This window comes from Salmo trutta, chromosome 33 (assembly GCF_901001165.1).
Source record: "Salmo trutta chromosome 33, fSalTru1.1, whole genome shotgun sequence".
In the NCBI taxonomy this organism is placed as follows: domain Eukaryota; kingdom Metazoa; phylum Chordata; class Actinopteri; order Salmoniformes; family Salmonidae; genus Salmo; species Salmo trutta.
In genome coordinates, this window is record NC_042989.1 from 16,103,149 (window position 1) to 16,131,009 (window position 27,861).

Here is a 27,861-nt window from a genome sequence, read left to right on the forward strand (position 1 = left end):
TCTTGATACACACAGAAAACTGTTGTGTGTGAAAAACCCAGCAGCGTTGCAGTTCTTGACACAAACAGATGCGCCTGGCACCGACTACCATACTCTGTTCAAAGGCACTTAAAACTTCTGTCTTGCCCATTCACCCTCTGAATGGCACACATACAATCCATGTCTCAATTGTCTCATGGCTTAAAAATCCTTCTTTAACATGTCTCCTCCCCTTCATCTACACTGATTGAAGTTAACAAGTTATAAAAATTAGGGATAATAGCTTTCACCTGGATTATGTTAAAATGGCGCCGAAGAGGATGGCTGACATTTTACATGCTCCTAACCAACTCACAGAGTCGGGGCTGAACGACGACACGGATAATATAGATCTGGCGGGATTTTCCTTGCACCGGCAGAACAGAGAAGCTACGTCTGGTAAGACGAGGGGTGGGGGTGTGTGTCTATTTGTCAATAACAGCTGGTGTGCGATGCCTAATATTAAAGAAGTCTCGAGGTATTGCTCACCTGAGGTAGAGTACCTTATGATAAGCTGTAGACCACACTATCTGCCAAGAGAGTTGTCATCTATATTATTTGTAGCCGTCTATTTACCGCAACAGACCGATGCTGGCACTAAGACCGCACTCAACCAACTCTATAAGGCACAAGAAAATGCTCATCCAGAAGCGGCGCTCCTAGTGGCCGGGGACTTTAACGCAGGCAAACTTAATTCAGTTTTGCCAAATTTTTACCAGCATGTCATGTGTGCAACCAAAGGAAAAACAACTAACCACTTTTACTCCACACACAGAGATGCATACAAAGCTCTCCTCTGCCCTCCATTTGGCAAATCTGACCATAATTCTATCCTCCTGATTCCTGCTTACAAGCAAAAACTAAAGCAGGGCGTACCAGTGACTCGCTCAATACGGAAGTGGTCAGATCACGCGGATGCTACGCTACAGGACTGTTTTGCTAGCACAGACTGGAATATGTTCCGGGATTCATCCAATGGCATTGAGGAGTATACCACCTCAGTCATTGGCTTCATCAACCAGTGCATCGCTGACGTTGTCCCCACAGTGACTGTACGTACATATCCCAACCAGAAGCCATGGATTACAGGCAACATCCGCATCATGCTAAAGGCTAGAGCTGTGGCTTTAAAGGAGTGGGACACTAATCCAGACGAATAAGAAATCCCGCTATGCCCTCAAACAAGCAAAGCTTCAATACAGGATTAAGATTGAATCCTACTACACCGCCTCTGACGCTCGTCGGATGTGGCAGGGCTTGAAAACTATTACGGACTACAAAGGGAAACCCAGACGTGAGCTGCCCAGTGACGCAAGCCTACCAGACGAGCTAAATGCCTTTTATGCTCACTTTGAGGCAAGCAACACTGAAGCATGCACGAGAGCACCAGTTGTTCTGGACGACTGTGTGGTAACGCTCTCGGTAGCGTTACCACACACATGTGAGCAAGACCTTTAAACAGGACTACATTCACAAAGCTGGGGGGCCAGATGGATTACCAGGACGTGTACTCAAAGCACGAGCGGGCCAACTGGCAAGTGTCTTCACTGACATTTTCAACCTCTCCCTGACCAAGTCTGTAATACCTACGTTTCAAGCAGACCACCGTAGTCCCTGTGCCCAAGGAAGTGAAGGTAACCTGCTTAAATGATTACTGCCCTGTAGCACTCACGTCGGTAACCATGAAGTGCTTTGAAAGGCTGGTCATGGCTCACAGCAACAGCATCTTCCCAGATACAATAGACCCACTCCAATTCACATACCGCCCCAACAGATCCACAGATGAGGCAATCTCAATCACAATCCACATTGCCCTTTCCAACCTGGACAAAAGTAACACCAATGTGAGAAAGCTGTTCATTTACTACAGCTCAATGTTCAACACCATAGTGCCCACGAAGCTCATCACTAAGCTAAGGACCCTGGGAGGTCAGAGAACTGGCAGTGTGGTGCCAGGACAACAACCTCTCCCTCAATGTGAGCAAGACAAAAGTGCTGATCGTTGACTACAGGAAAAGGTGAGCTGAACAAGCCCCCATTAACATTGATGGGGCTGTAGTGGGAACAAGCCGAGTCGGACTGGGTTGACGCACTGGAAGCCTGATGCATGGTGCTGGTACTGGAGGTATCAGCCTGGGAACACGCACCTCAGGGCTAGTGCGGGGAGCAGGAACAGGCCGAGTCGGACTGGGTAGACGCACTGAAAGCCTGATGCGTGGTGCTGGTACTGGAGGTATCAGCCTGGGAACACGCACCTCAGGGCTAGTGCGGGGAGCGGGAACAGGACAAGTCGGACTGGGCTGACGCACTGGACCGTAGAGGCGTACTGGCGGTCTCGAGCGCAGAACTGGCATCGCTCTTACTGGCTGGATGCCCACTTCCCCCTGGCAAATGCAGGGCGCTGGTACTGTGCGTACTGGCCAAATAAATCTTGGGGCTGCCTCTCGGGTTCCCTTAAAATCCTCCACAGCCCTGGAAATGCCTCTCCTCAACTCTGCCCATGTCTCCTTTTCCCGACAGTCCATATCATATTCCCATCGCTCCCTTCTCCGCTGCTTGGTCCTATTGTGGTGGGAGATTCTGTAACGGTTGTCGTCGGGAATAGAGGACCTAAACGCAGCAGGAATGTGGATGCTCATCTTGTTATTTATTTTAAAATAAAGAGAACACCAGAACAACAAAACAGTCTTGTCACGCTCACACAGGCGAAACAATCTCCCACAACACCAAACCAAACAATTACCTATATATAGGACTCTCAATCAGAGGCAACGAGAAAGCACCTGCCTCCAAATGAGAGTCCAACCCCCATCAACCTAAACATAGAAATACAACAAACCAGAAAGAACATAGAAATACAAAACATAGAACATAGACCAAAACCCAGAAATAATAAATCAAACACCCTACTACATAAATCACCACACCAAACCACATAAACAAAATACCCTCTGCCACGTCCTGACCAAACTACAATAACAAATAACCCTTATACTGGTCAGGACGTGACATGCCCCCTGTATATAGCCTTGTTATTGTTATTTTATTGTGTTACTTTTTATTTATTTTTTACTTTAGTTTATTTGGTAAATATTTTCTTAACTCTTCTTGAACTGCACTGTTGGTTAAGGGCTTGTAAGTAAGCATTTCACAGTAAGGTCTACACTTGTTGAATTCAGCACGTGGGACAAATAAAGTTCGATTTTATTTTATTTGATTCACCTGGTCAGTCTATGTCATGGAAAGAGCAGGTGTTCATAATATTTTGTACACTCAGTGTATTTTACTTAAAAGGACAAAGGGCGAGAGAGAGACTGGAGACGAGTACGAAATTAACATAGTTATTAATTTGTTATCAATATATTATTAATTCATGAATTTATTTGACATCTGCTGCAGTTAGACAGTCTCCAAGTTTTAATGTATGAATGATTAATTAGCTAGTGTGACTTTCTACCCACTTCCCCTACAGCAGACACTAAACCATAAAGGAAGACAAGCACGATGATAGGTTCTGATTAATTCCGTCTTTTATTCTCCTTAGATCTATCTTAAAAGTGTGCTTTAAATAGTTCCTTTCTATTGATGCTTGTTTGAGCTGGTGTAGCCTTTTCAATACATGATTCCTGTTGCTAAAACACAAAGGTATTCAGTTTTATGAAATAAGTATATTTTGGTTGCAATACCAGGGCCTATAACTTAGCGTATATTTTGAAGACACAAAACAGCTATTCCTTCATTTTGTTTAGTGGTTGCATATCAGACAACGGTCAAGGCAGTGAGGCAGAAGTCAAGCACTTTAGCTGATGGAGAGGTCATAGCGGTGCTTAGGGGGTCATGGCTAATTAGTGAGAATGAATGACCATGGCCTTGAGGGCGAAAAACAATTACTGACTAAATGGAAAAGTAAGGCACCAGTTATCAGTAATGGAAAGTTTTAGCGTTTAACTCCTATTACCTCAAGTCCTAGGCAAATGTTAGCAATTAAATTGTTTTTCTGTGTGGGATGAGGTTTTTATTGAATACAACAGCAGACCACAGGAGGTTGGTAGCACCTTAATTGAGGATGACGGGCTCGTGGTAATGGCTGGAGTGGAATAAGTGAAATGGTATCAAATACATCAAACACATGATTTCGATGTGTTTGATGCCATTCCATTCTCTCCTTTCCAGGCATTATTATGAGCTGTCCTCCCCTCAGCAGCCTCCACTGCAGCAGACATACCACCCTGCCTGTCTTTTCGCCTGAAGCTAAAGCAGGGCTGGGCCTAGTCGGTGTTTGGATGGGAGACCCCCCTGGCTAAATCAGACAGATGCTGGGATCAGTGGCTCAGGCTACCAATGGAATACATTTCCCAATGGTAAACAAATTGAGACATAGTGACAAGCACAGAATAAATGCAACCATTCATCATCTGTCCATTCATGGGTGTTGTTATTGGTCTTACAAATACTCTAACCCAAGATGATGCCTAAGAGATGGCCTGCTATGTGTCTTTCTCTGATCACTGTCAGTCTGATAGTCTTATCCAAAATCCACAGTTTATTGGTTTGTTAGTTTTCCCAGTATGGCGTCAAAGTGCAGCTGTCAAAAAGGGATTTAAGCCAGCTGAGACTGGATTCTTTGAAGTTCTCTGTTTCCAACCATTACAGAGATGCTTGTGTGTGTGCCTCATTTGGAATGAGAGTAAAAGGGCTCTGGGTTATTATTGTGCCCAGCACCCACAGTTTCTTCTTTGAAATATGGCAGTTGAACCCTCTTGAGAAGCCTGAGTAAAATTGCCTATCATCACTTGAAGAAAAAATTGTTAATGTGATTTGTGCTTATAACAGCTTATTTTCACAGCCTGCCTCTTTTTACACTTTTATATGACAATTTCACAACATAACCAAGGATTCCATGATCCAATATTGTTTGATGTAATCCAATCCCAATAATTTGAAGAGAAATTGTTGATGATCTACAGTGAGTACTGTACTTTGTTACAAGGAGAGGGTGGTAAAGAGGCCCTGGGAGGAGGAGTGGATGAGTTGCTACCCTAGACACTCAGTGATATAAGGTCAGTTCATAGACCGTATATAAACATATGATCAGTTGCACATTTCCACCCCTAATGGATTGGTGAGGGTAAGATTATCCTACATGGCTGAAAGGGAATTAAAAAGTTAATTTTAAATGGGCCTGACTGGAGGCATAATTCATTGACCTTCCTTCAACAACAAAAAATCCTCCCTGCCTCACTCAATGCAACCCAAATACCTGTTGCTCATGCAGTGATGTTTGTTTGTAAAGCAGGTGCAAGTCAAGAGTCAAGTAAAAGTAAATATAAACAGAAAGATATATGAATCACCACCTAATTTGTATTATTTTTTTGCAGGGGAAATGACATAATCTCTTTTAGATACCTTAATATTTCGCCAGAGGGCGGTGTGCCCTCACTGCAAATTACGTGATGTTGACAAACGAGGAAGTGATTATTATGTTGTTTTTTCAACGCTAAACCTTCTGTGGCTCTCCATGGGACCTACAATTGAAATACGATGAGACTTTGGTGAGTAACTCCTCTCTTTCAAATGTAGATATAATTGAACATGTATTCAGACGAAATGACTACAAGTGGGATGCACTGTTGAGCTCTACATCCCGAGGGGTTCATGCTGATTGTGGCAGCCGGTTAAATGGCGTCCTTGACAAGACAAGAAGAAGAAGAAGATGTTTATCAGGAGAAGTGTAGTATTATCGCAAGGAGACGTATACTTGGAATACTGAGGTGGAATGGAGGGAAAGGAGGATGCAGAGAATGTCTAAGAGCGAGAGGGATAAGAGAGTGAGCTTGAGTTGGTTAAAAAATAATGGTAGAAAGTGTAAGCAGGGTGAGTTGAAGACAGGAGGAGAAATGTAAATGAATGAGGGTGTGGTGAAGTTCTCGGAGCCCGAGGCTTTCACCGAGGGTCGGGATAAAGATGAGTCTGACAGTAGGAGTGACATTTTTGGAAAAAGTTGACTCTTGCCTTTTGGCTGATCCATTTGTGGTTTCAGGGTGGGTGAAAACCGACATGGGTGCTGTGGAATCGGTGAGGGTAACCAGAAGTGGTCTTGTGATAATTGTTTGTGTTTTTGCTGGTCAGAGGGACCAGGCGCTCCATGTTGAACGAATGGGGGCAAGAGATGTGAATTGTTTTGCTCTCAAGAAAAGGGCGCCATTGAAAGGAGTGATTACTGACCAACTGAAGGGGAAGATTCCCGGTGTGTGTGATGCTCGTCGTTTGGTGCGACGAAGACAGGGTGGCGCGGACAGTGAAACAGAAAAGTCATTGTTTGCCCAACAAAGTGATGTTGGGGTATAACTTATCCTGTACGAGTTTTGTGCCGAATAGATTGTTGTTACAGGTGTCAAGCTTATGGGCATGTGGCAGCAGTGTGTAGGAGGCATTTTCCTAGGTGTGAGAAGTGTGCAGAAGGGCATGAGACAAAGGAACGTGTATCATTGGGGGAAAATAGTGGTCTGTGTTAATTGTAGGGGTGCCCATGGGGCTGGGGATCAGAAATGTCCCGTGCGAGAGAGGCAGGTTGAGCTTTCCAAGGTTAGTGTAATGCGGACGTTGTCATATGCTGAGGCAGTGAAGAAGGTAGATGAAGATGGGTCAAGGGAGAGGGATACCGAGAGGAGTGGTGTGAGTAGTCTATCTGTACCAGTACAGAGGGATGCACCAACAAGTGATATTTGCTTCAGTAAGATTTGATTTTTGCCATTTATAGCAATGGTTATCAACTGTACTGCAAGGATGGAATGTATGTCGCAGAAAATAGAGGTTGTGGTGGCAGCTGCAGAGAGGTATTTGTGTGTGCGAGTCAGGGTGTGTTGAGTGGTGGTGTCCCATCCTGAAGTAGGACTAAATAGATTTAAATAGTGGAGTATGGTATTTATTTAAGTGAGTGTAGTGTTAGATGGTATGTTTTATTTCTTTTTTCTTCAGTGAAGTACAAGGGAGTTCTACTCCAGTCTAGTAGGTTGCGGTAATGCAACATGTATTGGAAGCCAACTGCTGTTAAACCTCATAGAAGAAGAATGTATTCAGACATGCGGCATGTCAGGATGTGTAGTTCGTCTTTTTATGTTTCACATTTATTAAACCCCTGAAAAACATGAACCTTGAATGCTGTAGACAGTAAACTAAACCGTCAAAATAGATTTCAAAACAGTGTTGTTTTTTGATGGTGATTTGTATTTGTGAAGGTGCTAGAGTGCAGTATTATAGGTGATACTGTATTCTAATGTTTATTTTATCTTCCTATAACACAGGTTGAACAATAAAGAGCTGCATAATTCTACCAACCAGGCTTAGGCCTGGTCACACTATGTTCCACCTGTCTAGTCTTCTTCTTGACCCCCCCTCCCAGGAACAGTAAATAGTTACAGTAACATGTCTTCAGGCCCACCTCAGTCGCCCACAGTGGCTAAGACAGAGGTGACTGTTGAAGGAGAATGCCCTATCTTCGCTGCCACCTTTGCCTACTGGGACAACATCCTGGGGCCGCGGGTGTGTCACATCTGGGCTCCCAGGTGCGAGCAACCACTGTTGCTGAGCGATGGCGAAGTCACCTTCCTGGCCAATCACACACTGAACGGGGAGATTCTGCGCAGCGCAGAGTGCGGCGCCGTGGACGTCAAGTTCTTCGTCCTAGCCGAGAAGGGTGTCATCATCATCTCGCTCATCTTCGATGGCGAGCTGAAGGGTGACAAGAACACCTGTGCCCTGTCCATCATCCTGCCGCAGACAGAGCTGGCCTTCTACCTGCCCTTGCACATGGTCTGTGTGGAGAGGCTCAAACACATAATCCGCAAGGGACGCATCTGGATGCAGAAGGTAAGTATTCAAATGTTCTTGTTCTGTCCCAGCACGTGAATGATCCCCAAAGAGCGAAATGGTTCAAATCAAGTAAGTCAGCACTAACACCTGAATCATGAAGCCTGCCATGCCTTTTTTTGTCATTGACGTACAGGGCTACAACATAATTTCTGTGCTGTCATCAGAGATTGTCCCCGTCATGGAGCTGCTGTCATCCATGAAGACACACAGTGTCCCAGAGGACATAGACGTGAGTACCTGAAGCAATCATGCACATTGGGCAACACTTTCATCATGCAAAACAGTACTTTGCAAATACTACAGTAGAACTCTGCATACCCATTTATGTAGGAACTTTTCTAAAACAGTTACGTCCACGAGAAGGAGACTATTACTACTGTCACATTATTACATCCAAGAATGACATCGAACTAGTTTCACTGATTTGTTAAGTCTCACATGGCTTTCGTTACACACCCCCAAAATAACGTTGAAAATTAAACTAAAACTTCAAAGCCTCCACATCATTCATCTATGTGAAAAAAGAAAGCTCAAAGTTCTAACCACTGAGGCTCGACTGAAGCTTTAATTAACATTTTGATGTTCATCAATGAGACAAATTGCTAACTCACTATTCCACTTTAATTTTCTGTATGTCTCGCTATAGTAGGTAAAAAAAGAAAGAAGTATCTTGTCCTTCGTGTTGATGATTATTTCACCAAGAACTGTGTTTGTTCCCGTGTTAGATCAAGGACACCATCCTAAATGACGATGACATCGGAGACAGCTGTCATGAAGATTTCCTGCACAAGTAAACACTTTTAGGAAACTTTGTCTGGGATTCAGTCGTAGGCCTACCTGGTATAGAAATGTAATTATGAAAATTGGAAGCATCTGCTTGCGAGTTGTCTACCTAGTATTTTTGCAGAGGCCAAAACCATTCTTTCACCGTATTTAACCAAAAATGATGAGTAATCTTGCCTGCCCACTATCAAGACTGATGAGTAATCTCACTTGCCCACTATCAAGAAACAACTTTGAGTGCTCCTGTGGTTTTATTTTCTGGGATAGTCACAGGGTTGAAGAATGTTTCACTCTCCCTCAGTTTTGCACCATTCCTCTCCTTTTTTGTCCAAGCTGGGTTGGTCCAATGGGTACATATTGCTTACCTTGCACACTATATTTGTGATTAGGTCGTAGTTATCAGTGGAGTGCAGTTATGCACCCCTGACACTGTCTGTAGAAACAATTATCTTAGCTGCCTGTGGAGATGACAAATGCACTGCAAGTCACAATTTATTTACTCAGCTTTTGAGTGTTCTTGCAGTAGTCAGGAAACACTTTTGTGTCATGAGATTTATTTGATTAATCCTCTCATTTGGATATTTAGAGACCGATATTGAATGACAGACACACACAGCAAATCTTTTACTATCCTTGTGGGGACCTAACATTTTTTTCCATTCAAAATCCTTAACCCCTAAACCCCCTAACCCAAATGTAACCCTAAACCTAACCCCCAAACCTAAATTAGCCTTTGTATTTGTGAGGATCTGGGAAATGTCCCCAGACTTTTGGGGATTTCTGGTACCCACAAGGATAGTAATACAAGCCCACACACACACACACACACACACACAGACACATTTCATTACTGCTCATGTTCTCATTATACTAAATTAATATCAAGTGACCATCTTTGTCATTAATAAATAATACTCCAAATGAAATTTGCCTCCGTCTCTCAGGGCAATCACTTCTCATCTCCAAACCTGTGGCTGCTCCATGGTGGTCGGAAGCAACCCAGACAAAGTCAACAAGGTACTGACAGGCTGCCAATACTCTGTGCTAAGCACATGCATACACTGGCTGATGTATCAGCATATGTATTCACACTCATCCACACACTAGCTGTATCAACATAAATGTTCTACACACAGACGTGTCTGCTTATGTTATTGTGTATCTAAAATATTACAGCATACAAAATCCCACAATACTGGTTCACACACACACACCTCCAAATCCTCTCTCCCTCTCAGAAATGCGGATGTTGTTGAGAGGTATTCCAGGTTGATATTCATATGTTTTCTTGCGCTCTAGATAGTGCGCACGCTGTGCCTCTTCCTCACCCCTGCTGAGAGGAAGTGCTCTCGGTTCTGTAAAGCTGACTCTACTTTCAAGTATGATACAGGACTGTTTGTACAAGGCCTCCTCAAGGTACCCCACCACGCCTCTCTAAATTAGTTTTCCTACTGGGTGTGCCAGCCCAGCACTAACACACCTGTTTCAAATAATAAACTAATAATGAGCTTTGGTTCAATGAGATACATTAAAGCCTTGTTTTACTCACATTGATATTATCCCATTGTAAGTGCATGTAAATGTAATGCAAATGAATAGTCTTTATTCAAACCAAGGCCTCAAAAAATGAACAAAAGCTCATACCTTTACAACAGACTGCCACTATGGCATTGTGATCCCCCTCCTCATTACTCTCCCACTCCTTTCTCCCACCCAGGACTCCATGGGCAGTTTTGTCTTACCCTTCCGCCAGGTGCTGTACTCGCCCTACCCGACTACGCACATCGACGTGGACATCAACACGGTGAAGCAGATGCCGCCCTGCCACGAGCACACATACATTCAGCGGCGCTACATGCGCTCAGAGCTCAGCGTGCTCTGGAAGGTGGCCAGTGAAGAGGACGTCGACACTGACACCGGCATCCACACCGAGTCCTTCACCCCCGACCTGTATGCTCTCTTCTCTCCTGTTCTGTTCTTCCAATTAGATTGGAATTGGCTATGTTTATTCTGCTGCCTAACGCATTGCTTGATTTATTTGAAATGTATCAAATTTGTCTTGTTTACATTTACATTAATGAAAGAAATGGATGTTATTCTGTTTTTTTATGACCACTAAAAGCGCCACTCTTTCTCAGACATGTATTTCAGGACGTTATGCATGAAGACACCCTGGTAAAGTCATTTATAGATGAGGTAAGACACCGGCACAAAGTAAGCAACAATATTTGTCAGCCGTTAATGGCTTATCAGGGCCAACTGTAATAGTTAATCCTGTTTGTTCCCAGGTGTTCATGCTGAAGCCAGGTCTCAATCTGCGAAGTACTTACTTGGCCCAGTTCTTGCTGATCCTTCACAGGAAGGCGCTCTCACTACTCAAATACATCGAAGATGAGACGTGAGTTACCTCTCACTATGGAAGCAGATGTAATTGGTTTTGATATGACTTTTGCCACAGCACACCAGCACACCATGTAGTACAACGTTGGATAACGGTTTGAATTCCCCACCCACAGGCAAAAGGGAAAGAAGCCTTTCCGCTCCTTGCGCAGCTTGAAGACAGACCTCGACCTGATGGTGGAAGGCGACCTGAATATCATCATGGCGTTGGCTGAAAAGCAGAGGGCTGGACTGCACTCCTTTGTATTTGGGAAGCAATTCTACACCAGTGTACATGAGGGAGATGTGCTCATGAGCTTTTGACTCTTACTCTCATCCTCATGATATATTTTTATCACCTTTTAAGAAATGGGAAAGAAATTGACATGACTTGTCCAAAAGCTGCCTTTACTAGGTGACATGTTTTGTCCACTAAAGAGTGTTGAAGTGTTAAAATGTAAAAAAGAAATACAGTATGCCAACCATAATATTGAAATTTCAGATGTCCATTTAAAGTCCCAAAACTTCTTTAGTTGGATTTGTGCTGCTGTCCTTTATTGCTAATCTTCATTGTTTTATTCAAAGCATGAGTCTAGAGTCTTCCATGTCTGTGTTGGGACTCCACTTTATTTGTGAAACTTAAATGTTTGGATATCAATAATAGCACACTGATTGTACAACAATCTGGACTTCCTCTATCTGTTGACTGAATGACCACAACAGCCATGTCCAGGTTATGAACCATGTATTGCCCTTTTGCAGTATGCACTGTATGTCTGAGCATTCATGCTGATTTGTTGACTAGAGACCGGTTTGTTTAAGTAAGTTTGACATGTACATCATGATGTGTATAGAGTTAATCATTAGCGTACCTTATTTGAGGTATAATGTGATATACCAGGCCATATCATATCGGTATCATGTCTTGACATTATTTTGTCATCATAATTACTGTTTGACATGATGCTAAATGTATCGTAATGTGTGTAAGGCTTTATCATGTGTCAACTTTGACTCATCTCACAGTGGCCTTAACTTACAGTATTTTCTCACTACCTTTCATTTGGTAGATGAGGTGGATAATGGTATATGCTAGTGAAACCATAATGTTATTAACCCTACTGGCCTTCATGCTGATGCAGCGTTATTCTCTAACATTTGTCAATGCATCCATGATGATAAACATTTGTCAATACAAAATGGTATGTATATTTACTATTAGTTTACACACATTTACTACAGTCTTCCAGAATGTGCCTTGAAATTTCCCACTCTGTTGTCCAAACGACCTCTTTGGTACAGCCTCTCCCATAGGCTGTTTGGCAACCTTTTACGAAAATGAAAGAGAACGTTGGATTACCTTGGTTCTCTGAGTAGAGTAACGGGTCGCCAAACAAGTTATGTGAACTCCTTCCCGTCATGCAATGTGATTGAGATAAAGATGTATACAGCCACGCCACACCTTTACTGTACCCACATGACCTGTCACTATAAAAAGGTGGTGTGGTGTGACATTGTCTATTACTCCAATTGAAGTATAGAGGTGGAGGAACGCCATGAAAACTTGGCGACCAGTTACCTTACTCAGAGGACCAAGGTAATCCAACGTTCTCTTTCATTTTCGTAAAAGGTTGCCAAACAGCCTATAGGAGAGGCTGTACCAAAGAGGTCGTTCGGACAACAGAGTGGGAAAACTCACCATTTAACTTAGTCCAGATGAGTCCCTAACAGGGTAACAGAATTTCAACTGTGGTATACAACCATATACTCATGCAAGCTGAAAGCTTGAACTTAAAACATGATGCTTCACCATGAGTGGAAGGCCTCTGTATAGAACATCCATTTCACTGACGGTTGATAAGTATGTACAAGGTTCTCGGCATGCTCACTTTTCTGGGTTGAGAGCGTGCCATGCTCAGAACCCCAGACCCCACTGATGGTGTGGACATAACATTAGGTCTGTAGTACCTCATGAAAGTCATGGGTGTTGACCAACTTGCAACAACACACAGAGTCCAGGGAGCTCCATCTGAACAGCACCCATGTATAGACCATAACCCTGGTGGAGTGGGCTACTACGCCATCTGGAGTTGGTCTATAGCTCAAATGCCAGACAGCTAGATCCAGATAGGTCCGGCCGGCCAGATAGCTAGGCTGTCATTGTAAATAAGAATTTGTTCTTAACTGACTTGCCTAGTTAAATTAAAAAAAGCTAGGTCCGGCCATATAGCTAAGTCCAGCTGGCCAGCCAGATAGCTAGGTCTGACTTAGCTATTTGGCCGACCAAACCTTGCTTTCTGGACGGCCGAACCTTGCTATCTGGCCAGCAGGCTGGACATACCTATCTGGACCTTGCTATAGGCAGATTGCTAGGTCCGGCCAAAAGGCAGGCCAGTAAACATCTTTGATATTAAGCAGCTCAATCACATGCGTGAATAGGAAGGAGTTCCCACAGGTTGTTTGGCGACCCGTTACGAAAAACAAAGACAACCAATGCATTAGGTAGCGCTCACGCGTAATAATACAACATTACAGTTGATACGCTGAAATAAATGCCTATCTTCAAGTAGGATGTACAAAATCCTTTGTATTAATTGGTTGATTCATCGACCACCATTTACCCATTGGTCGAACTTTGCATGTGGTGTTTGCGACAGGAAAAACAGTAAACTGGCTCGATCAGAGATACTTTTGAGGAGATGGAAAACTCTAATGGAATCTAAATTAGCGCCCATTGTGTAATTTGCCCATGCTACGTCAATGGGCCGTGCGGTGCATTCTGGGCGATTCTGGGACATGGAGTGCTCTCCTTCAAGGAGTGGGAGTCAATTGGGCGCTTACTCAAAAACCCAACCGTAGCATGAATTTCGTTAACAAGAAGTACAACATTACAAATATTATCCAAGATGTGAGATAAGTAACGTGCAGTATGTAAGATTGTATAGCATTGGTATTGTACAATTGCGTACTTTTCAGTAAAATAAGCACGTTTCTCGACTCACTGTGACTTTGAGAAGGGATTGCTTAGCATCTGCGTGACGGATCATAACAACGTGACCGCGATTAGTCGATAGTCTGCTGGGTGGGGCGTTATACGTTCATCCATTTCCCAATTGGATTCCTATCTCCTCCTTTCTGTAATATCTCTGGCTAGATGCCATGTAAATATTCTGGAGAGCCGCTAAGGATGTCTAAAAGAACAAAAGGATAGAACTGCCGAACAATTGGAGCAAAATGAAATCGAATGTCATACAACATATATCAAGGTTTGTGTTATCTGTTTTTGCCCTTAGACTTTCTATACGGAGAAAGACCAAGTCGTTGGGTGCGGCCTGGCTGTTGTAACATGCTAACTAGTCTAGATAGCAAACGTCATTAGCTTGCTTACCTGAAGCTTTGGGGAACCGTGGCTGTCAAAGATGCTGCAAGGCAGACAAGGCGTTGCAAGTGTCTGTCGGTTTACTTGAAATGACCCTATTCATGTGTTTTGTTCATAACTTGTCGATACATTAATGACCTCAGAATTCCCCAAATCTCAAATAAATTGTTAGCCGACGAGTGTATAAACTGGCGCTCGTGCCCACAGAGCAAACAAACCTAGCTAGCTAACGTTACTAGCTAATTTGCTAACTGACTAACTGGTCGTTGAATACGATCGATCCCCCCCCAAACATGGATGTGCACAGCAGCCAGTATTCATTGCAATCATGAAAATTGTGATGGAAGTGAGAGTGCAAGGTCGTTCACTCTTGCCTCTTAGCTAGCCAGCTAGCTAACTTACAAACAGAAATACTCCCATTTATGACCGTCAGAATTATGTAGTCAAGTATATTTCATCTGACTTGACAAACCTATTTGTTATGGTTGCTTCACTTATGCTGTTGTCAAACATCCAATTTACCATTGCAACATGTTTGAGCCTGCCTTGAAAGATTTAAGCAGTAGAGGCTCTTTAGAGGAGGAAGGGGAGGACCATGCTCCTCAGTGAATTTCATAAAAATAGTAAAACATTAAAGCTAGCCTTTTAGATAAAACTATACTAAATATATTCACGTCACCAAATAATTTATCAAAACACACAGATTTGCAATGAATGTCTACAGTAGTCTCAACAGCACTTTGTAGGATAGCACCATGGTGTAGCCGGAAGACAGCTAGCTTGTGTCCTCCTCTGGGTACATTGACTTGAATACTAAACCTAGGAGGCTCGTGATTCTCACCATCTTCCGCTACACAGTAATTATAACAACTTCCGGAGGATTATAACAACTTCCGGAGGATGTCCTCCAACCTATCAGAGCTCTTGCAGCATGAACTGACATGATGACCACCGAATCAAAGACTCAGATACGTAATCTACTACTGAAAGCACAAGCTACAGCTAGCTAGCACTGCACAGTGCATACAATGTGTTGAGTAGTTGACTCAGGGAGAAAAATACAATAGTTTAACAGTTAACTAATTAATTTCTTCAAAAATGGAGAACCGAGAGAGCTATATTTCATCTATTTGTTTTACTTCCACTTACTTAGCTAGAAAATGCAGCTAGCTAGTTTAGTCTACTCAAACACCATGCTCAAACAGAGGGATGCTATGTTAGCTAGCTGGCTTTGACTATCCAACACAAGACTGGAACAATTCAAAGTCAAGGTTGAAATACTGTCTGCCTGCATAAGTGTCAAAGAACACATTAAACTCCCATTCACATTTTCTCAAGAGATGCTGAAAGGAATCATATTTCTCCACTCGTGTTCCCGAGACAAAATTAACATTTGTTTAATTTCACTGCGAGAACTGTATAATTCTGCAGGAGTTAATATTACATTTGAAGTCGGAAGTTTACATACACTTAGGTTGGAGTCATTAACTTGTTTTTCAACCGCTCCACAAATGTCTTGTTAGCAAACTAGTTTTGGCAAGTCGGTTAGGACATCCACTTTGTTCATGACACAAGTAATTTTTCCAACAATTTTTACAGACAGATTATTTCACTTATAATTCACTATCACAATTCCAGTGGGTCAGAAGTTTACATACACTAAGTTGACTGTGCCTTTAAACAGCTTGAAAAATTCCAGAAAATGATGTCATGGTTTTAGAAGCTTCTGATAGGCTAATTGACATCATTTGAGTCAATTGAAGGTGTACCTGTGGATGTATTTCAAGACCTACCTTCAAACTCAGTGCCTCTGCTTGACATCATGGTAAATTCAAAAGAAATCGGCCAAGACCTCAGAAAAAAATTGTAGACCTCCACAAGTCTGGTTCATCCTTGGTAGCAATTTCCAAACACCTGAAGGTACAATGTTCATCTGTATAAACAATAGTACGCAGGTATAAACACCATGGGACCATGCAGCCGTCATACTGCTTAGGAATGAGACACGTTCTGTCTCCTAGAGATGAACGTACTAGAAGTCGACCGATTTTGATTTTTCAACGCCGATACCGATTATTGGAGGACCAGAAAAGCTGATACCGATTAATCTGCTGATTTTTAATTTTTATATATATATATATATATATTAGTAATAATGACAATTACAACAATACTGAATGAACAATGAACACTTATTTTAACTTAATATAATACATCAATAAAATCAATTTAGTCTCAAATAAATAATGAAACGTGTTCAATTTTTGGTTTAAATAATGCAAAAACAAAGTGTTGGAGAAGAAAGTAAAAGTGCAATATGCGCCATGTAAAAAAGCTAACGTTTAAGTTCCTTGCTCAGAACATCTGAAAGCTGGTGGTTCCTTTTAACATGAGTCTTCAATATTCCCAGGTAAGAAGTTTTAGGTTGTAGTTATTATAGGACTATTTCTCTCTATACCATTTGTATTTTATATATATATATATATATACCATTGACTATTGGATGTTCTAATAGGTACTTTAGTATTGCCAGCCTAATCTCGGGAGTTGATAGGCTTGAAGTCAAAAAAGCATTGCGAAGAGCTGCTGGCAAACGCAGTAATGTGCTGTTTGAATGAATGCTTCAAAATGGTCATTTCGAAAACAAGACGTTTATTCCTTCAGTGAAATATGGAACTGTTCCGTATTTTATCTATAACGGGTGGCATCCATAAGTCTCAATATTGCTGTTACATTGTACAACCTTCAATGTTATGTCATAATTACGTAAAATTCAGGCAAATGAGTTCGCAACGAGCCAGGCGGCCCAAACTGTTGCATATACCCTGACTCTGCATGCAATGAACGCAAGAGAAGTGACACAATTTCCCTAGTTAAAAAAAATTAATGTTAGCAGGCAATATTAACTAAATATGCAGGTTTAAAAATATATACTTGTGTATTGAATTTAAGAAAGGCGTTGATGTTTATGGTTAGGTACACATTGGTGCAACGACAGTGTTTTTTCATCGAATGCGCTTGTTAAATCACCCGTTTGGCGAAGGAGGGTGTGAATCAATGATAAACTAACAGGCACTGCATCGATTATATGCAACGCAGGACAAGCTAGATAACTACACATGGTTGATGATATTACTAGTTTAACTAGTGATTATATTAAGATTGATTGTTTTTTCTAAGATAAGTTTAATGCTAGCTAGCACCTTACCTTGGCTCCTTGCTGCACCCGCATAACAGGTAGTCAGCCTGCCACGCAGTCTCCTTGTGGAGTGCAATGTAATCGGCCATGATCGGTGTCCAAAAATGCAGATTACCGATTGTTATGTAAACTTGAAATTGGCCCTAATTAATTGGCCATTCCGATTAATTGGTCGACCTCTAGAACGTACTTTGTTGTGAAAAGTGCAAATCAATCCCAGAGCAACAGCAAAGGACCTTGTGAAGATGCTGGAGGAAACAGGTACAAAAGTATCTATATCCACAGGTAAACGAGTCCTATATCGACATAACCTGAAAGGCCACTCAGCAAGGAAGAAGCCACTGCTCCAAAACGGCCATAAAAATGCCAGACTACGGTTTGCAACTGCACATGGGGACAAGGATTGTACTTTTTGGAGAAATGTCCTCTGGTCTGATGAAACAAAAATGTTTGGCCATAATGACCATCGTTATGTTTGGAGGAAAAAGGGGGAGGCTTGCAAGCCGAAGAACACCATCCCAACTGTGAAGCACGGGGGTGGCAGCATCATGTTGTGGGGGTGCTTTGCTGCAGGAGGGACTGGTGCACTTCACAAAAGAGATTGCGTCATGTGGAAGGAGAAGGATGTGGATATATTGAAGCAACATCTGAAGACATCAGTCAGGAAGTTAAAGCTTGGTCACAAATGGGTCTTCCAAATGGACAATGACCCCAAGCATACTTCCAAAGTTGTGGCAAAATGGCTTACGGACAACAAAGTCAAGGTATTGGAGAGAGGTTGACCGATTATGATTTTTCAATGCCAATACCGATTATTGGAGGACCAAAAAAGCTGATGCCGATTAATCGGCCGATTTAATTGTAGATTTTTTTTTCCCGTGTATTTTTATTTGTAATAATGACAATTACAACAATACTGAATGAACACTTATTTTAACTTAATATAATACGTCAATAAAATCAATTTAGCCTCAAATAAATAATGAAACGTGTTCAATTTGGTTTAAATAATGCAAAAACAAAGTGTTGGAGAAGAAAGTAAAAGTGCAATATGTGCCATTTAAAAAAGCAAACTTTTAAGTTCCTTGCTCAGAACATGAGAACATATGAAAGCTGGTGGTTCCTTTTAACATGAGTCTTCAATATTCCCAGGTAAGAAGTTTTAGGTTGTAGTTATTATAGGAATTCTAGGACTATTTCTCTCTATACGATTTGTATATCATATACTTTTGACTATTGGATGTTCTTATAGGCACTTTAGTATTGCCAGTGTAACAGTATAGCTTCCGGCCCTCTCCTCGCCCCTACCTGGGCTTGAACCAGGAACACATCGACAACAGCCACCCTCGAAGCAGCGTTACCCATGCAGAGCAAGGGGAACAACTACTCCAAGTCTCAGAGCGAGTGACGTTTGAAACGCTATTAGCGCGCACCCCGCTAACTAGCTAGCCATTTCACATCGGTTACACCAGCCTAATCTTGGGAGTTGATAGGCTTGAAGTCATAAACAGCGCAATGCTTGAAGCATTGCGAAGAGCTGCTGGCAAAACTCACGAAAGTGCTGTTTGAATTAATGCTTACGAGCATTAGTCAGACTGCTCATTAGTCAGACCGCTCAGTCAGACTGCTCTATCAAATCATAGACTAAATTATAATATAATAACACACAGAAATACGAGCCTTAGGTCATTAATATGGTCGAATCCGGAAACTATCATCTCAAAAACAAAACTTTTTTTTTCAGTGAAATACGGAACTGTTCCGTATTTTATCTAACGTGTGGCATCCCTAAGTCTAAATATTCCTGTTACATTGCACAACCTTCAATATTATGTCATAATTACATAAAATTCTGGCAAATTAGTTCGCAACGAGCCAGGCGGCCCAAACTGCTCTGACTCTGTTGCAAGAGGTGACACGTTTTCCCTAGTTAAAAGAAATTCATGTTAGCAGGCAATATTAACTAAATATGCAGGTTTAAAAATATATACTTGTGTATTGATTTTAAGAAAGACATTGATGTTTATGGTTAGGTACACGTTGGAGCAATGACAGTCCTTTTTCGCGAATGCGCACCGCATCGATTATATGCAACACAGGACAGGCTAGATAAACTAGTAATATCATCAACCATGTGTAGTTAACTAGTGATTATGATTGATTGATTGTTTTTATAAGATAAGTTTAATGCTAGCTAGCAACTTACCTTGGCTTTTTACTGCATTCGCGTAACAGGCAGGCTCCTCGTGGAGTGCAATGTAAAGCAGGTGGTTAGAGCGTTGGACTTGTTAACCATACGGTTGCAAGATTGAATCCCCGAGCTGACAAGGTAAAAATCTGTCGTTCTGCCCCTGAACAAGGCAGTTAACCCACCGTTCCTAGGCCGTCTTTGAAAATAAGAATGTGTTCTTAACTGACTTGCCTAGTTAAATAAAGGTGTTATTGTTATGAAAATTTGAAATCCGCCCTAATTAATCGGCCATTCCGATTTAATCGGTCGACCTCAATATTGGAGTGGCCATCACAAAACCCTGACCTCAATCCTATAGAAAATCTGTGGGCAGAACTGAGAAAGCCTGTGGGAGCAAGGAGGCCTACAAACCTGACTCAGTTGCACTAGCTCTGTCAGGAGGAATGGGCCAAAATTCACCCAACTTATTGTGGGAAGCTTGTGGAAGGCAACCTGAAACGTTTGACCCAAGTTAAACAATTTAAAGGCAATGCTACCAAGTACTAATTGAGTGTATGGAAACTCCTGACCCACTGGGAATGTGATGAAAGAAATAAAAGCTGAAATAAATCATTCTCTGTAATATTATTCTGACATTTCACATTCTTAAAATAAAGTGGTGATCCTAAATGACCTAAGACAGGGAATTTGTACCAGGATTAAATGTCAGGAATTATTTAAAACTGAGTTTAAATGTAGTTGGCTAAGGTATATGTAAACTTCCGACTTCAACTGTATATTACGCTACATGTGAGAGGTTGGCAAGATGGCGCCGACAGAGATGGTCGCCTCTCTTCGAGTCTAGGAAACTATGCACTATTTAGTTTTTTTTAATGTATTATTTCTTAATTTGTTAGCCCAGAAAATCTTAAGTATTTTTACATACAGCCGGAAAGAACTATTGGATATTAACATTACGACCAGGAATACGACTTTCCCGAAGCGGATCCTTCATTCAGACCACCACCCAGGACATTAGATCTAATACCGGAGGCCGACCCAAAACAACGTCGCTGCAGAAGAGGTAGACGGAGCGACCTCCTGGTCAGGCTTCCGAGTATATTACTCGCCGATGTCCGGTCTCTAGACAGTAAGGTGGATGAAATTAGGGCAAGGGTTGCCTTCCAGAGAGACATCAGAGATTTGTAACATTCTCTGTTTCGTGGAAACATGGCTCTCTCGGGATATGTTGTCAGACTTGGTACAGCCACCGGGTTTCTTCATGCGTCACACAGAAATAAACATCTCTCTGGGAAGAAGGGCGGGGGTGTTCACCTGACCTAGAATTCTTTACAATCAAATGCCGACCACATTATCTCCCAAGATAATTCTCTTTGATTATTGTCACAGCCGTGTATACCCCCCCCCCCCCTCCACAAGCAGATACCACAACAGCCCTCAAGGAACTTCGCTGGGCTCTATGTAAACTGGAAACCATATATCCTGAGGCGGCATTTATTGTAGCTGGGGATTTTAACAAAGCTAATTTGAGAATAAGGCTACCTAAATTCTACCAGCATATTGACTGTAGCACGCTTGCGGGCAATACACTGGACCACTGCTACTCTAACTTCTGCGATGCATACAAGGCCCTCCCCCACCCTCCCTTCGGCAAAGTCTGACCTCAACTCCATTTTGCTCCTACCGTCCTACAGGCAGAAACTGAAACAGGATGGTACCCGTGACTAGAACCATTCAACGCTGGTCTGACAAATCAGAATCCATGCTTCAAGATTGTTTTGATCACGCTGACTGGGAAATGTTCTGGGAAGCCTCAGAGAATAACATCAATTTATACGCTGACTCGGTGAGTGAATTTATAAGAAGTGCATTGGAGATGTTGTACCCACTGTGACTATTAAAACCTACCCAAACCAGAAACCGTGGATGGATGGTGGCATTCACGCGAACCACTGCATTCAACCATGAAAAGATGACTGGGAATATGGCCGAATATAAACAGTGTAGTTATTCCCTCCACAAGGCAATCAAACAAGCAAAATGTCGGTATAGGGAGAAAGTGGAGTCGCAATTCAACAGCTCAGACACAAGACGTATGTGGCAGGGTCTTCAGGCAGTTGCAGACTACAAAAAGAAAACCAGCCTCGTCATGGACACCGATGTCTTGCTTCCAGACAAACTAAACACCTTTGCCCGCTTTGAGGATAATACAGTGCCACTGAAGTGGCCTGCTACCAAGGTCTGCGGGCCCCCTCTCTCCTTCTCTGTGGCCGACGCGAGTAAGACATTTAAACATGCTAACCCTCGCAAGGCTGCTGGCCCAGACGGCATCCCGAGCTGCGTCCTCAGAGCATGCGCAGACCAGCTGCTTCAAGATTGCCACCATTGTTCCTGTACCCAAGAAGGCAAAGATCACTGAACTAAATGACTATCGCCCTGTAGCACTCACTTCGGTCATCATGAGGTGCTTTGAGAGACTAGTCAAAGATCATATCACCTCCATCTTACCTGCCATCCTAGACCCACTTCAGTTTGCATACACGCACTATGTCCTGTTTTTATAAAACAAATTCTACACAGTGCAAACTCAGGTGGATTAGGTAGGGATTTACGCTCTGGTTCTGTGTGTGTGTGTGTGTGTGTGTTCACCACTGTACTGACCTCTCATTTTACTGCTTAACAACTGGACTACACACACACACACACACACCATGCTTGTGCATTCAGCCTTAATTACACACACGTAAGAGGTGTAACTCTTGCCTCACTCCACATGACCTGCCTGAGAAACACTAGGCCCCATTCAATCAAAACTATACTAAATAAAAATATAAACCAACATGTATAGTGTTGGTTTCATGTTTTGAAAAAGAAGATCCCAGAAATGTTCCATACTCACAATAATAAGCTTCTCTCAAATTTTGTGCACAAATCTTTCCTTTGCCAAGATAATATATCCACCTGACAGGTATGGCATATCAAGAGCTGAATAAACAACATGATAATTATACAGGTGCACCTTGTGCTGGGGACATTAAAAGGCCACTCTTAAAGTGCAGTTTTGTCACCCAACACGATGCCACAAGTGTCTCAAGCTGAGGGAGCGTGCAATTTGCAAGCTAACTGCAGGAATGTCCAACAGAGCTGTTGCCACATAATCAGATGTTCATTTCTCTACCATAAGCCGCCTCCAACATAATTTTAGAGAAATTGTCAGTACATCCAACCGGCCTCAACCGCAGACCACGTGTAACCACGCCAGCCCATGACCTCCACATGTGTCTTCACCTGCGGGGTGGAGGGGAAGTATTTCTGTTTGTGATAAACTCATTCCGATTGGCTGGGCCTGGCTCCCACGTGGGTGGGCCTATGCCCTCCCAGGCCCAATCATGGCTGAGCCCTTGCCCAGTAATGTGAATTCCATAGATTTTAAATGGTTGCATGTTGCGTTTTCTATTTTTGTTCAGTATACAATCTGGAAGTGTCTAGGTTAAACAATGTTCGGGCTGTACCGTGAGAGAGCACGTCTTAGCTTACGCCTGAATCCCAAGAGATGCTGGTTAGTTTTACGACCTGGCTCAGTTCGTAACAACTAGCATGTCATGCAAATCATTTAACAATGTAGGCTACTAGTTTGGAAAACCTTTGTGTTTCTCAGGGTCCCTCAGCTGTTGCACATTTTTGTGGCACACCCGATTCAACCATGAAAAGCCATTGATGATTAGTTGACTAGTTGAATCTGTTCTAGTGCTGGGACAGAACAGAAATGTTATGTCTGGGGTTTTCCCAGAAGAATGGATTTTGAAACACAGAGTTGTTTGGCTGTCTGCTTTGAGTATCACTATACTCATCTTATGACCCACTTTGGTATGTTTCAGTGCTGGTTGTCATACCGAGCCACAGCTGTAGCCATGGATGCCAAAGCTAACGACAGCACCTTCCCCAGTTTTGGAGACTTGGATGAGTTCCTCACCAAGCATGACTCCAATTTTGTGTGGCTCCTTGTGGGTAAGTGTTGAGGGAATTTTCTAGACTTGGGGGTGGGGGCAGTACCTGAGTTAGTGGGAGTGCAGGCTGCATTGAATCACAGCCATTTCTCACATTTGAGTTGATGAATGGGGAGCACTTAACTCTAAGTATACTGGTGTGAAGCCTCATTTAACACTATCATATCATAATGATTTGAGGTATTGGATAAACCATCTACAGTGCTTTCGGAAAATATTCAGACCCCTTGACCTTTTACACATTTTGTTACGTTACAGCCTTATTCTAAAATTGATTCAATTGTTCCCCCCGTCATCAATCTACACACAATACCCCATAATGACATAACAAAAACATGTTTTCAGACATTTTCTGCAAATGTATAAAAAAAACTATCACATTTCCATACAGTACCAGTCATTCAAGGGTTTTTCTTTATTCAGACCCTTTACTCAGTACTTTGTTGAAGCACCTTTGGCACCGATTACAGCATTGAGTCTTCTTGGGTATGACGCTACAAGCTTGTCATACCTGTATTTGAGCACACCTGAGTTTCTCCCATTCTTCTCTGCAGATCCTCTCAAGCTCTGTCAGGTTATTTGCGGAGCGTTGCTGCACAGCTATTTTCAGGTCTCTCCAGAGATGTTCGATCAGGTTCAAGTCCGGGCTCTGGCTGGGCCACTCAAGGACATTCAGAGACTTGTCCGGAAGCCACTCCTGCGTTGTCTTGGCTGTGTGCTTAGGGTCGTTGTCCTGTTGGAAGGTAAACCTTCGCCCCAGTCTGAGGTCCTGAGTGCTCTGGAGCAGGTTTTCATCAAGGACCTCTCTGTACTTTGCGCTGTTCGTCTTTCCCTTGATCCTGACTAGTCTCCCAGTCCCTGCCACTGAAAAACTTCCCAAAGCATGGTGCTGCCACCACTGTGCTTCACCATAGGGATGGTGCAGGTTTCCTACAGACGTGATGCATTTGGTTTCATCAGACCAGAGAATCTTGTTTTTCATGGTCTGAGAGACCTTTAGGTACTTTTTGGCAAACTCCAAATGGGCTGTCGTGCATTTTACTGAAGAGTGGCTTCCGTCTTGCCTGATTGGTGGAGTGCTGCAGAGATGGTTGTCCTTCTGCAAGGTTCTCCCATCTCTGCAGAGGAACTACAGAGCTCTGTCAGAGTGAACATTGGGTTCTTGGTCACCTCCCTGACCAAGGCCCTTCTCCCCGATTGCTCAGTTTGGCCCGAGCGGCCAGCTCTAGGAAGAGTCTTGGTGGTTCCAAACTTCTTCCATTTAAGAATAATGGAGGCCACCGGTATTCTTGGACATTCAATGCTGCAGAAATCTTTTGGTACCCTTCCCCAAATCTGTGCCTCGACACAATCCTGTCTCAGAGCTCTACAGACAATTCCTTCGAGCTCATGTGGGACCTTATATAGACAGGTGTGTGCCCTTCCAAATCATGTCCAATCAGTTGAATTTACCACAGGTGGACTCCAATCAAGTTGTAGAAATATTTCAAGGATGATCAATGGAAACAGGATGCACCTGAGCTCAATTTCGAGTCTCATAGCAAAGGGTCTGAATACTTATGTAAATACGTTATTTTTTATTTTTTATAAATATGAAGAAAAAAAATCTAAACCTGTTTTCGCTTTGTCATTATGGGGTATTGTGTGTAGATTGAGGAAATGCTCTGTTTTCTCTTCCAGCTACCATTCTGTCCTGTGGATGGATCATCTACCTGACCTACTACAACTCCCGCAACATCGGCCTCATCTTAACCCTCATCATCAACAGACTCTGCAAGAATGGCTACATTCACATCGGTGAGTGCAAATAATGAAATTAAGCTTGCAGACGTGTTATGGTGAAACTTGCCTGAGATTTGCAGAAGCAGACTTCAAATAAAATTTTATTGGTCACGTACACATGGTTAGCAGATGTTAATGCGAGTGTAGCGAAATGCTTGTGCTTCTAGTTCCGACCATGCAGTAATATCTAACAAGTAATCTAACAATTTCACAACAACTACCTTTTACACACAAGTGTAAAGGAATGAATAAGAATATGTACATATAAATATATGGATGAGCGATGACCGAACGGCATAGGCAAAAGATGCAGTAGATAGTATAGAGTACAGTATATACATATGAGATGAGTAATGTAGGGTATGTTAACATTATATGAAGTGACTAGTGATACATTTATTACATCCAATTTTTAATTATTAAAATGGCTAGAGATTTGAGTCAGTATGTTGGCAGCAGCCAGTCAATGTTAGTGATGGCTGTTTAACAGTCTGATGGCCTTGAGATAGAAGCTGTTTTTCAGTCTCTCGGTCCCAGCTTTGATGCACCTGTACTGACCTCGCCTTCTGGATGATAGCAGGGTGAACAGGCAGTGGCTCGGGTGGTTGTTGTCCTTGATGATCTTTTTGTCCTTCCTGTGACATCGGCTGGTGTAGGTGTCCTGGAGGGCAGGTAGTTTGCCCCCAGTGATGCGTTGTGCAGACCTCACTACCCTCTGGAGAGCCTTACGGTTGTGTGCGGAGCAGTTGCCATACCAGGCGGTGATACAGCCCAACAGGATGCTCTCGATTGTGCATCTGTAAAAGTTTGTGAGAGTTTTTGGTGACAAGCCAAATTTCTTCAGCCTCCTGAGGTTGAAGAGGCGCTGTTGCACCTGTCTGTGTGGGTGGACCATTCAGTTTGTCCGTGATGTGTATGTCGAGGAACTTAAAACTTTCCACCTTCTCCACTACTGTCCCGTCGATGTGGATAGGGGGGTGCTCCCTCTGCTGTTTCCTGAAGTCCACGATCATCTCATTTGTTTTGTTGATGTTGAGTGTGAGGTTATTTTCCTGACACCATACTCCGAGGGCCCTCACCTCCTCCCTGTAGGCTGTCTCGTCGTTGTTGGTAATCAAGCCTACCACTGTAGTGTCGTCTGCAAACTTGATTATTGAGTTGAAGGTGTGCATGGCCACGCAGCCGTGGGTGAACAGGGAGTACAGGAGAGGTCTGAGAATGCACCCTTGTGGGGACCCAGCGTTGAGGATCAGCTGGGTGGAGATGTTTCCTACCCCCACCACCTGGGGCGGCCCGTCAGAAAGTTCAGGACCCAGTTGCACAGGGCGGGGTCGAGACTAGAGGTCGACCGATTATGATTTTTCAATGCCGATACCGATTATTGGAGGACCAAAAAAGCTGATGCCGATTAATCGGACGATTTTTATATATATATATTTGTAATAATGACAATTACAACAATACTGAATGAACACTTATTTTAACTTAATATAATACATCAATAAAATCTATTTAGTCTCAAATAAATAATGAAACATGTTCAATTTGGTTTAAATAATGCAAAAACAAAGTGTTGGAGAAGAAAATAAAAGTGCAATATGTGCCATGTAAAAAAGCAAACTTTTAAGTTCCTTGCTCAGAACATGAGAACATATGAAAGCTGGTGGTTCCTTTATACATGAGTCTTCAATATTCCCAGTTAAGAAGTTTTAGGTTGTAGTTATTATGGGACTATTTCTCTCTGTACCATTTGTATTTCATATACCTTTGACTATTGGATGTTCTAATAGGCACTTTAGTATTGCCAGCCAAATTCGGGAGTTGATAGGCTTGAAGACATAAATAGCGCAATGCTTGAAGCACAGTGAAGAGCTGCTGGCAAATGCAGGAAAGTGCTGTTTGAATGAATGTTTACGAGCCTGCTGCTGCCCACCACCGCTCAGTCAGACTGCTCTATTAAATCATAGACTTAATTATAATATAATAACACACAGAAATACGAGCCTTAGGTCATTAATATGGTCAAATCTGGAAACTATCATTTCAAAAACAAAACGTTTATTCTTTCAGTGAAATACGGAACCGTTCCATATGTTATCTAACGGGTGGCATCCATAAGTCTCTAAATATTGTGGTTACATTGCACAACGTTGAATGTTATGTCATAATTATTTAAAATTCTGGCAAATTAATTACGGTCTTTGTTAGGAAGAAATGGTCTTCACACAGTTCGCAACGAGCCAGGCGGCCC

General features: G+C 42.6%; 2 protein-coding genes across 12 annotated transcripts in view; both read left to right on the plus strand.

Moving 5' to 3' along the window:
- Positions 1-5,463: 5,463 nt before the first annotated feature.
- On the plus strand, positions 5,464-12,252 carry LOC115172480 (guanine nucleotide exchange C9orf72). Of its 2 annotated transcripts, none has more exons than XM_029729953.1 (10): positions 5,464-5,892; positions 7,323-7,887; positions 8,024-8,119; positions 8,616-8,680; positions 9,618-9,690; positions 9,973-10,089; positions 10,391-10,623; positions 10,812-10,869; positions 10,962-11,071; positions 11,190-12,252. In XM_029729953.1, the coding sequence occupies exons 2-10, from the start codon at positions 7,444-7,446 to the stop codon at positions 11,374-11,376; spliced, it is 1,383 nt and encodes a 460-aa protein (XP_029585813.1). In that variant the 5' UTR covers positions 5,464-5,892; positions 7,323-7,443; the 3' UTR covers positions 11,377-12,252. The 2 variants fall into 2 exon arrangements, with proteins under 2 accessions (XP_029585813.1, XP_029585812.1); XM_029729952.1 differs by having other exon boundaries at positions 5,464-5,570.
- A 1,846-nt stretch (positions 12,253-14,098) lies between these two features.
- LOC115172482 (transmembrane protein KIAA1109 homolog) overlaps positions 14,099-27,861 on the plus strand; it is a 133,235-nt gene continuing 119,472 nt past the window's right edge. For 8 of the 10 annotated variants that reach the window (XM_029729955.1, XM_029729959.1, XM_029729958.1 and 5 more), the window contains exons 1-2: positions 23,733-23,829; positions 25,509-25,625. In XM_029729955.1, coding sequence (XP_029585815.1) covers positions 23,733-23,829; positions 25,509-25,625 — 214 coding nt within the window. Of the gene's footprint in view, positions 14,319-23,699; positions 23,830-25,508; positions 25,626-27,861 lie in introns of those variants that run through there. The other 2 variants (XM_029729954.1, XM_029729964.1) reach the window with 1 other exon arrangement.

Excerpts from the sequence above, each read along its gene's own strand:
- LOC115172480 (XM_029729953.1), top strand. The coding sequence starts at position 7,444 with ATGTCTTCAGGCCCACCTCAGTCGCCCACAGTGGCTAAGACAGAGGTG. Across the intron at positions 10,090-10,390 it reads TTGTACAAGGCCTCCTCAAG|GACTCCATGGGCAGTTTTGT; the intron begins GTACCCCACCAC and ends TCTCCCACCCAG. Across the intron at positions 11,072-11,189 it reads AAATACATCGAAGATGAGAC|GCAAAAGGGAAAGAAGCCTT; the intron begins GTGAGTTACCTC and ends CCCCACCCACAG.